The sequence below is a fragment of the Aquarana catesbeiana genome, linkage group LG02, assembly GCF_042186555.1.
Source record: "Aquarana catesbeiana isolate 2022-GZ linkage group LG02, ASM4218655v1, whole genome shotgun sequence".
NCBI classification, from domain to species: Eukaryota; Metazoa; Chordata; class Amphibia; order Anura; family Ranidae; genus Aquarana; species Aquarana catesbeiana.
The window spans coordinates 308,584,843-308,596,929 of NC_133325.1; the positions used below are offsets into that span (position 1 = coordinate 308,584,843).

At 40.2% G+C, this 12,087-nt stretch overlaps 1 protein-coding gene across 2 annotated transcripts in view; it reads right to left on the reverse strand.

Moving 5' to 3' along the window:
- The window catches only part of TMEM131 (transmembrane protein 131), a 317,376-nt gene that overhangs the window by 193,305 nt on the left and 111,984 nt on the right, over window positions 1–12,087 (reverse strand). For both annotated transcript variants that reach the window (XM_073614647.1, XM_073614646.1), the window contains exon 4: window positions 7,229–7,297. In XM_073614647.1, the coding sequence (XP_073470748.1) occupies window positions 7,229–7,297 (69 nt within the window). The remainder of the gene's footprint in view (window positions 1–7,228; window positions 7,298–12,087) is intronic.

The window sequence follows — 12,087 nt, forward strand, 5'->3', positions numbered from 1 at the left end:
ATGACAAGGATTTCACAGTAAACAGTAGCTCTTCCACTTTTCACAGGACCATTTCAATGAACAATCCAGTGGAAAGTCAGCCTACAGGGTATGCATTAAAATGAAATAGAAAGACACACACAAGCCCCGTTTACCAAAGTGTCTGAGGGAAGAACAGTTTCAGACAGTTTATATTACACAAACATCTATCAGTTTTCCTTTTCATTCACCAGCCCCAGTATGGGATATTAAATACTGAAAAGGATTCCCCCCCGACATGTTAAGCAAGACCCACTAGGATTGATTAGAATAGGCAGTAGCTGTCCTAACAAATTCCATATTCTACCCCCGTTTTACAAAAAATACTTGACTCAAGTAAGCCTGGGGACTTCTTGTTTACCTCAATTTGTAACAGCCATATATTGCAGCAGGTCAGAGTATTTATTTACTTATTCGTGCATTTCAAGCCACTGACAACTTTGTACTTTGAAATAATGTCAGTCTGACCAAAAAGATAGAGATACAAAACCTACTAAAACACTATGTCCATTTCATTACAATAACACAAAAAAAGAGGAAGGTGTTGGCACATGTGATACAAATATAACACAACACTGACATCTGCTTTTGATTGCCACAAAGCAGTGGGAAATTACCCTGTGCTAGGAAAAAAAAAAATGCAGGTTTTGAATCTCTATAATCAGTTAACACATGACAAAAAAAATGTGTTATGGGCATTGAATCCCATTTCTCATTATAATGTATTCAGACATTCTTTCTGCATAAAGTTCTGGTAAACTAAACAAACTTTCATTAAAGGAAATCTCTGTGCAATTAAACATATTATACCAGTAAATAAAGGCTTAACCAGAGTGGAAAACAAAGGCAGTTGAAAAACTAAAGAAATAACTTAACAGTATAATATTCTATGTGAATTTTAAAATTCAATGACATAAAATGTAATTTGTGATGAACACCTATACAGGGTTATGCATCCAAACATAATACAGCATTTTCTGCTTGATGATCACCTCACAATTCTTTATAGCCATAAGCATTAACAAAGGTGCACTTTAAAAGTTAACTGCTTTAAATACCAAATAATGGCCCTCCATAACCAATCTATATTCCCTATATAAAGAACAGCATACCTAAACCTAAAAACAAATATTATGTACTGCAGCTTTAGTCCCTAGTTGTGATGGCTGCATTAGTTTTCTTTTTCTTAAACATGTTTTCTTTATTTCACCACACTTTATCTCTTGGTAACCATGCTCACTTTCTTCACTGTATCTTTAAAGGGAAGTCCTCCTCTTTTCACCGGGAGGATTTTTTTCTCCTTTCAGGTAAAGTCCAACTTCAGACTGGAAGAAAAACTGTGTGGAGAGGAGTGCGGCCGCAGCTGAAAGCGCCTTAGAAAGGAGGCTGCGTGGGACTGGCAACACTGTTGGGGGGAACTTGCTGGAGCAGGGAATAAGGGGAGATTTTACATCTTATTCCTCTTCTTCTATTCAAAAACAAGCATTTACCCTTTGCAGCGGTATTCGTTTTTTTTTGCTTTTTTTTTGAGTTGTGCTCTAAGCAAGACAAAGATACTGTATTTCTAGCAAGATCAATGGGTATTTTCTGTACTTGCTGAAACTGTTCTTGAAAAAAAACAAAACAAAAAAAACAAAAAGAAAAAAACGAATGCAGCCACCCAAGTTCAAGGATAGGTAATCTGCAGTATTAAATATTAATTTAAATAGTTGGTACACAGAAATGTGACTTTTCTTAGAGAGGGAGAGTTCTGTGGGGAAAGTGAGAGTATTAGGCTCCATGCAAACTGAAACTCATAAAACAGAGGTTTTTGGGCTTTTTTTTTTTTTTTTAACGGCCCATAAACTCCCCTCTCTATGTTATCCTATGTGTCTGTGCACACATGGACATTTTTGGCCTTTTATCAGCAGGGGAGTTTATGGGCTGTTGTCTGAACACCTTAAAATCGCGTTCAAGAGCAGTCCTAAAATGCCAGTAAAGGCTGTTAAACGTGGTTTAACGATGTAAACAGGTGTTTCTCTGCCTCTATTCAAAATCAATGGTTCCCTATGGGAGCCCATTGATTTGAATAGAAGTCGCACCACAGGTCAGGTCATGATGATCCGACTTGTGTGCTGAGGATGTCGAAGGGGAAACCCCTCCAAAAATGAATTGGCCCCCACGCCAAAAAAAAAAGAAAAAAAAAAAAAAAAAAGGAGTGGGGTCCCCCCAAAATCCATACCAGACCCTTATCAGAGCATGCAGCCCAGCAGGTCAGGATTTGGGGGGGGGGGGGGGGGGAGTAAGCACCCCCCCTCCTCCTTGACCATACCAGGCCATATGCCCTCAACTAGTTGAAGAGGACAAGGGCCTCTTCCCGACAACCCTGGACGGTGGTCTGCAGGCGGGGGTTTTATCTGAATCTGGAATTGGAAGCTCCCCATGGGGTTTTTTTTTTTAGCAGCAATTATAAATCAAAAAAAGAAGTTTGTAAAAATACAAAAGTTTAAAACATGAGCTCCGGTTTACATGATACGAGACACAATAGGTGGGATCACAATTCAGATAATAAATTGTATCATAAAGGATTACAAGGGTTATTCATATAACAATGCTATCTACAATATTAGTTATGGTTATATTTGTACTGTCCGATGTTGGAGAAAACCCCAATGCATTTCAACCTTATAGGGTCATGGTCTTCCTCAGGGGGTCCTTAAACCATACAAGGGCATCAAAAGAAATCAAAATCCTTATATTGTTTGACATATCTGCTATGTAGGTTGGTTTAAGATAATCACTTTATATTTACCCTCTATACCGTTTGGGCTCATTTATCCGGAGATTTCTTTAAAAGCATGATAGAAAACAGAAGATTCCCCCACTTATGATCCTGGGATCTGCTGGAATGTCGTCCCGTGCTTTTAAAGAAGTCTCCGGATAAAACAAGCCCAAACGATATAGAGGGTAAATATAAAGTGATTATCTTAAACCAACCTACATAGCAGATATGTCAAACAATATTAAGATTTTGATTTCTTTTGATGCCCTTGTAGAGTAATGTCCAGAGTATTTTGTTAATAAAAAATATATTTTTTTTACAAACTTCTTTTTTTGATTTATAATTGCTGCTAAAAAACCCCATGGAGAACTTCCCATTTCTTTTTTGTCTCGGGGTGCGCAGCTATACCAGACTCTTTTGAAGTGTCATGCTATGTTAGAGTTTTATCTGAATCTGGAAGCCCCCTTTAAGTAGAGGGCTCCCAGAACCCGGCACCCCACCCTATGCGAATGAGTATGGGGTACATTGTATCCCTACCCATTTACCCTCTCTCTTTTGCCAGGTCTTTCCCGCTGTATTCTCCCTCTGTTGTTCTTCCAATGTTGACTAAACGCGATCTCCCGATGTAATGCTGGGTCTGCTGTGTGCAATGACTTATATTGAAAAATAGAAAATGAGAAACGGCGCCAAAACCAAAAATATATGTTCTAATGCAGCACGAAAAATTTGTGAAAACTAATAAACATGAAATAAAAAATGGTGCAAATAGACATAAAGTACCCACTATGACTAATTATATAGTATATGATAACAAATGAACCATAAAATTGATGTAAAAAAAAAGAAAAAAAAAAAAAAAAAAAGTACCGCAATATACATATGGATAAAAAACAAGTGATATATATCTTCTATATATGCTTTCTCCAACACTGTGCCTCCTAAAGTGCGCTTTAAATCTTGAAACAAAAAGTGCTTCACCCAAAATGCCATATAAATGTGCTCACCAGATGTCTTTGGCATTTTTGGCCAGAGTGACCACCAGGCCTATAATAAACGGAATCATTCCTCCTTCCTTAACTAGAATCTTCCAAGCCACATGTAGCTCCAATCGGCTGTTTCCAAAATTAATCGAACTGCAATCCCATCATGAATGGTAAACTCCTCAATCTGTTACACTCGTATATCCACAGCTCCTTTTTCATTACATCTGAGAAGTTGGGCTCCCCCATAAACGAGCCACAGAAAGGCAATAATAGTGTAATACTGTCTTTAAGAAAAGCACTTACATGCATATATAAAATCCAGCAGGTAGCAGCGCAGCTGGAGGACAAGGCAGGGGCCGGTCCGTCACTCAATATGTGATGCAGGATGCAGGCGTGTGTCTCAGCTGAAGGTGGAAATGGACAGCTCCTGTATCATGCATGATTCTTTTTGGACTTTTTTTACATCAATTTTATGGTTCATTTGTTATCATATACTATATAATTAGTCATAATGACTTATATTGGCATGAGGCGGGGCCACCCGCCGACATCATCTGGAGGCCCCTCCTACTTATGTCACCTTGCGTGGCATGATGGGATCACAAGGGGGCGAGGCCTCCAGATGGCGTTAGCGTGTGGCCCCGCCCAATGCCAATATAAGTCATTGCACACGGCGGACCCAGCATTGCACTGGGAGATCGCGTTAAAGCGGAGCTCCACCTTAAAAAAAAAAAAAAAATTATCAAAGGCCAGCAGCAAAAACACTGCAGCTGCTGACTTAATAAATGGACACTTACCTGTCCCAGAGTCCAGCGATGTCGGCAGCTGAAGCCGATCGATCACTCGGCTGCCCCCGCAGCCATTCTTGGTCAGGGAATCAGGAAGTGAAGCGTTGCGGCTTCACTGCCCGGTTCCCTACTGCGCATGCGTGAGTCGCGCTGCGCGTTTTCAATGGTCCCCACAGTGTTCTGGGAACGGTGTGTTTCCCAGAACACAACGGGGGGGGGGGGGGGGGGGTCATCTGCGGCTATCTAGACCCGGAAGTGGGTGCAGATACCTGTATTAGACAGGTATCTCCACTCCCCTCTCCCCTGAAAGGTGCCAATTGTGGCACCGGAGGAGGGGGGGGGGGGGGGGGGAGACTCTGATGAGCAGAAGTTCCACTTTAGGGTGGAGCTCCGCTTTAAGTCAACATCAAGAAGAACAGAGGGAGATGACAGCAGCAAAGACCCAGTAAAGAGCGAGAAGACAGCAGAGAGAGAAGACCCAGGAGAAGGGAGAAAACATCGCTGGAGGAGGGAGAAGAGTCAGAGGGGAGAAGAAACATCGGAAGACACGCTGGAGCTGCCTTACTAAAATACTTTAAAAACCTGTGTACAGTGTTTGTTTTTCTGACACTTTTTTCTTAAGTAAATGTACAATGGGGTATGTACATTCACCTAATGTACCCCCCATACTCATTCACATAGGGTGGGGGGCCAGGATCTGGGGGCCCCCCTTCCTAAAGGGGGCTTTCCAGATTCCGATAAGCCCCTCTCTGCAGACCCCGACAACCACCGACCAGGGTTGTGGGGAAGAGGCCCTTGTCCTCATCAACATGGTGACAAGGTCCTTTGGGGGGGCGTAATCGATTAGTTGGCCGATTATTTTTTCGATTAATCGATTAATAACCTTAAAAAAAAAAAAAAAAAAAAGTGTAGCGTATAATTTAGTTAATATGTAAAGTTTTAAAAAAAGGCAATTTAGTCTTAAATATCTCTATGCAGTGGTAAATATAAATAACCAACTATATGGTTAGGGAGCAAAATATCTAATCCTCTCTAAGAATAACAGACAGAAGAAATATACTGTATATACTATTATAGGAGATATACTGTATAAACTGTTAGAGAAGAGATATACTGTAGAGACTATTAAAGGGTGAATCTAATATTTATCAGAGATCAAATGTCTTCCTTCAAAAAAAAAAAAAAAAAAAAAAATGTCATTTTAAGAACGTTCGTTCGATTTTCTAATCGTTCGAGGGGTCAAGTCGACATTCATTTTCAACCACAGTGACGGGAAAATTTGGAAATAGAAAACTTCTTGGTCAAAGGAATTTTCAGACAGTGTATGTGGTTTTCATTCAGAAATGACATTCATTTTAAAAACAGAATGTTAGAAACAAGTGAAAATTTCAAACATTCTTTCATTCATCGAATGTACAAAGATTTTTCGTCTGAATATTCTCGTCTGAAAATTGATCCATGTGGCCAGCATAAGGCTCGCTACACACCTAGGCAGTTTTCTTTTGATCTGTTTCTGCAGTGCTTTTTGCTGTGTGTTTTGATTTTTGCGCATGTGATTTTGCGGCGATTTGCGTTTTTGCAATTTTTTTTGGCCAATTTGTTGTTGGGCAGATTAAAAAAACACAAATTGCTGCAAAAATGCATTAAATGCTTTTCTGCAGCTTCTCCATTGAAATATATCGAACCAAAAAATTTTTTTGTTTTTGTTTTTTTTTTTAAACGCAAAAAGTCCCTGACCCACGCAGCGGCTGAAAAAAGCATAGCTGTGAACGTGTCCCATAGGAAACCATGTAAATGAACTGCAGTGCGCTTCTGCAAAAAAAGCACCAAAAAACACCTAGATGTGAACCAGGTCTAAGACGTTTAGTAACATAATGGGGTTAAAAAATTAAAATTAGCCCTTTAGAGAAAAAAAAACAAAAAAAAAAAAAAACCACAGATAATCACTACTGTAAGGGGTTCATTTTTTTTACTGTAGAACTGTGAAAGTAACATCTACAGTAGCGATTATTTGCTCTTTTTGTACTATAAAGGGCTTGTTTTTTTAACCCCATTATGTTACTGGCCGATTAATTTCATAATCGATTAGTAGTTGATTAATCGATTAGTTGTTTCAGCCCTATTACTGTATTCTGATTCTTTAGGCAGTTATGTGTAAAAAAAGACAATATTTTTACCCACAATTTCACATTTACATAAAGCCGTCCATGAAAAGTGACAGACTGACAATTGATAACGCAGCTAGGGGTGCCTCAGTAGGTGCAATAACAGTGTTCATTTTTTAAACACATTTTAAAACCTTAATAATTTAATGTGAATTTTGTAAGTATATTGCAGGCCTCATTCACAATGGCGCTGCAGTCTGTACACCATAAATGCGTTGCGTTTTTGTGGCTGGAGCCTCAAGGTGCTGTGTGTAAGTATATGGGGAAGCATTTGTATAACAAATATTATAACATTTTATGAATTATTCTTATACAGTTACCAAAATACAATATTTTTTGTAACGACTGCCCTAAAGAATGTTTTTGAAAACACAAGAAAATGAAAGTGCAATAGCATTACTGGTATATAGAGAAAAAATTACACACTAAAATTAAAAACCAACTTTATGACGGATATGGGTTGCAAATATGTTAAAACTGGATAGATTATATAGAGGAAATAATTAGGCTTACTGTTCGTGGAAGTCCAGCATTGGTGGTTCAAACCGTATTGGCCTGCAGTTCCCCCTGTGCAAGGACACACTGTAGAGAAAGAGATAGGACTGTAAGAACAGGGACAATAGAAAACCCATCTTCTTAGCAGATTATGAACAGGTGTGAGCGCAAGTGCCTCTCACAATGAAATGCCCAAAGGACTACAGTAGTCCGTGTTCAAGAAGGGGGAACTTGACAAACTTGTTTAGCTAGAGAAGAAATGCCACAGCTATTGAACTAAACCACTTGGTAACACTGTTTATAGAAACCATGTGATCCTGGCTTCAAGTCACTTTTGTATCCACTCCGTGTCGATCTGCCTTTCTACACACAATGTGTATATAAATATATATACACACACACACACACACACACACACACATATATATGCAGCAATCATGAGGCTCTTCATTATATTGTTAACAATCACATGAACTGAAAAAACAAAGTCTGGGTAAAACACAAGGGAGTTTTGTAACAATTTACCAAAGCAGTAACATTTTGCTTAAATCTACTGGGGTTAAAGAGAACTTGTAGGGAAAATTTTACTTGTGGCATCCAAAGCTCCCCCCATCCAGCGCTGGAGGCTGCTGCTGTCTAACTGCCAAGAGCAGGGCCAGTTCATACTCTGTAAAAACACATCACCAAGCAAGGTGGTGCAAAGTTTAGCACTCTACTTGCCCTCCAGAATATGTACCCCCTTAGTGACCAGGCCATTTTTTTGCTATGCAGCACTGCGCTACTTTAACTGACAATTGCGCGATGCAACGCTGTACCCAAACTAAATCTATACTTTTAGTCACACAAATAGAGCTTTCTTTTGCTGATGTTTGATCACCTCTGGGCTTTTTATTTAATTTATAGAAGAAAAAAAAAAAAGGATCGACAATTTAGAAAAGAAAAAACTTTCTTCTTACTTTCTGCTATACAACATATCCCATAAAAAAAAAGAAAAAAGAAACCCACACTCTTAATAAATTTTGGCCAAAACTTATTCTGCTACATGTTTTTGGTAAAAATAAATCCCAATAAGTGCATATTGATAGTTTGTAGATACCATTTTATATCCCATTGGTTTAAGTGAAAGTTATCTTAGGTTTTTATTCTAGTAATGTCAGTGATCAGCGACTTATAACGGCACTGCGATAGTGCAGCGGCCAATCTGACACTTTTTGGGAACTGCTACTGACATCACCAGTGCCATTTTTACAGTGATCAGCAATAATAAGATGCAGTCACTGTACTAATGACACTGGGTAGGAAGGGGTTAATATTGAGGGCGTTAAGTATGTGCCCAACGTGTGTATACACACTGCTTTTACTGGGCATCTGGTTGATTTCCCCTGATTATACCGACAGAGCTGCGTTTTGAGAGACTCAGAGCCAATTGCCGAGTGCTAGTGCCAATCACTGGCTGGGACCTGGTGATTGGCATGCGCTGAGATGAATCACAGCACGGGCGGGCTGTGGAAATGCAGAATCACATATACACACAAAATTAAATATGTAGAGCCGACTTCATGCAGCAGTAAAGTTTAATTTAGCATAATTTCAAGCAATGGTAAACTCCAAGGGAATGAATAGTAGTGTACAACCTGCTCAACCACACACACACACACACACACACACACACACACACACACACACACACACACACACACACACACACACACACACACACACGAGACATCAGCTCATAAAAAAAAAAAAAAAAAAGAAGAAAAGTATTGAAAAAAACTAATGAATTCATCACATGTTTATATCAGAAAAAGCCATTTTTTAGCATTTGAGATCACTACAATATCTATTTTTGCAGATGAAAGGCTTTTTGAGTTGATTTATATATTTGATGTAATTTAGTTGAAAATAGACCCAGGGGTTTCTAATTCATATGAAAAGTAAACAAAATATCATGTTACATAATTCTTTGTTTTAATTGAGGTTATACCAGTGAGGCTACTAATATCCAATTAGTAACAATCAGTAGAGTTGCCGAATTCTTAATGAGATCCATTTAAAAATAATCAGACTTGTTTGTGTTCTATCATTAAGTTCCAATGAGGTACAACCCATCTATGATTAGTGTATGTTATCTGATGCTTGGACTGGGCTACTGTTGCCATGCAGAGTCCAGGGTGTGATCAGTCTGGACAGCCTCAACAATATTAACTGTTGACTGAACAGAATGTCAAAAGATGGGAAGTTCATCCCTCAAGAAACTAAGAGATTCCTAAAAAATGAAGAAAAATACTTAGCAGTACTAGCCATATCCACTGCGACTGCAACGGTATGTCGCAAAGGGTTACAACGCAGCAATTTGTATAGAAAAGAAGCTACACGTCATCACTCTCTTAGGGATAGTTTACGTTAGTGTTGCCCTCTGAACAGCAATCTACAGTGGATCATGTTTCCAGGTGTCTGACAGGTGGCCATTATGTCACTTCACCACCAACACTTTTAACACCTAAAAGTCTGCACCACTGAAGAAAGTCGAGCGCAACAGATTAAAGCTAAGCCCTATTCACTTGAGCGAGTAGCATTTGGCAAATGGTACCTGCCAAAAGTGACAGGGGCTTTAAAGTGGTTGTAAAGCCTTAAGGTTTTTCACCTTAACCCATTAATGCCTCTTGTTCCAATATTGGAACAGTAGTGATATGGGATTTATTAATATCCTACTGCTCTAGGCAACATGAATTTTATGCGCAAATTTAAAAAATTCAACCTTACGCATAAAAGGGTTAAAAGGTGAAAAACCTGTGCTAGAGGTCCCCCCCCCCCCCCTTTTTTCTTACCTGAGCCCGATCCAGCTAGGTGCATGAGCGCAACAGCTCCAGAAACTCTCGCTCTCATTGGACAAATTTGTAGCAGCAGGAGCCAATCAAAAACTGACACAGGAGCAGGGCCAAGTCCCGCTGTCTGCATACAATGGACGCAGCAGTGGGACTCGGGAGAGAGTCTGCACGGGTGTCCCCATTGAAATCGGTTTTCAGTGGGGGCACCCAATGAAGAGGATGGGCCTGGAGCACTGGCGGGGGATCATAAAAGAAGAGGATCGGGGCTGTAGAATAGAGGGGTGAGTGTGAGCATAAATGATAGTAAATAAGTGAGCTTGGTAAAATATAGATACTGAATATAAATTGTGTTTAAAGTAAATCTAAACCCAAGAACAAAAATGTAACGCATTGCAGCTTGCCAATACATGCGTTCCCCTAGTTACACATCCAACTTACAAAAGACTCCTACTTACAAATGGAAGGAGACAACAGGAAGTGAGAGGAAATCTACCCTAGGAATGGAAAAGCTAAGTTAGACTTACCGGTAACTCCTTTTCTGAGAGTCTTCCAGGACAGCCCATGAGACCTTGGGCTCCTTCTACCAGGACAGGAAACACGTTACACCCACCGGATAAAAAGGGCGGTCCTCCAGGCCCATGTCAGTCTTCTCAAGAACCGTAGGACCCTGCAAAACATATGCATAATACACATAACTTCAGACAGAACCGGGTGGGAATCCGGCTGTCCTGGAAGACTCTCAGAAAAGGAGTTACCGGTAAGTCTAACCCAGCTTTTCTCCAAGCGTCTTCCAGGACAGCCCATGAGACGATGAACTTACCAGTCTAGGGAGGGACAACTGCCTGAAGGACCTTACGACCAAACGCCTGCTCCTGAGCTGATAGGAGATCCAGGCGATAATGTTTAATGAAGGTCGAGTAACTGGACCATGTGGCAGCCCTGCAAATTTGTTCCGGTGAGGCACCAGCCCTCTCCGCCCAAGACGTAGACAAGGCTCTAGTTGAGTGCGCAGTAACAAAAGGTGTAGGAACCTCCCTAATTTTGTTTCAGCTTCAGAGATGTGGCTTTAGATGCACTATTCCCCTTGTGAACTCCAGAAAAAAAAGAGGACAAGGCATCCTTTTTCCTAAAGGTCTTGGTGACCTCAAGATAGACTAAGAGAATCCTTCTTACATCTAGAAAACTAAATTTTTTCTTTGTAGGTCACCCTGTGGCGAACTACAAAAGGTTGGCAGTACAATGTCCTGAGATCGGTGGAATGTACTTGCCACCTTGGGCAAAAAACCTGGATCGGTTCGTAAAACAACTCGATCCTCAAAAATCGTGAGGAAGGGCTCACTTACTGATAGGGCCTGCAACTCACTTACCCTACGAGCTGAGGTAACAGCTATAAGGAACACAGTCTTTAATGTAAGTAACTTAACTGACATACTTCCCAGAGGCTCAAACGTAAATTCTACCAGAGTTTGAAGTACTAGGGACAGGTCCCAATTTGGACAATTTCTCACCACTACTGGTCTGGCCCTAGAGATAGATTTGAAAAATCTGGCTATAGTGGGATTTTCCAGGAGAGAAAACTGGAGGAACACACTAATAGCTGCCGCCTGTACCTTTAAGGTACTAACTGAAAGACCTTTGTCTACACCCTCTTGGAAAAATTCCAAAATAGACGGAATATCATGAGTTAATCTTTCATTTTCAGATAACCATAAATTAAACTTTTTCCAAACTTTGGAATAAATGGCTCTAGGGACCGGCTTCCTACAATTTACGAGAGTCTTGACTACCTTGTCAGAGAACCCCTGGGTGCTCAGTCTCTTTTCTTCAGATACCAGGCCGTCAAGTTTAAGGAAACCACCTGCGGGTGTGATACCGGACCCTGCAATAATAAAAGTCTTCTCTTTTCGGAAGACTCCACAGGGTCTCTGAAACCAGAGATTGTAGCAGGGAAAACCATGGCCTCTTGGGCCAAAATGGGGCAATTAGAATGAGATCCGTCTCCTCTAGAAAAAACTTCCGGAGGACTTCTGGAATCAGTCTGATTGG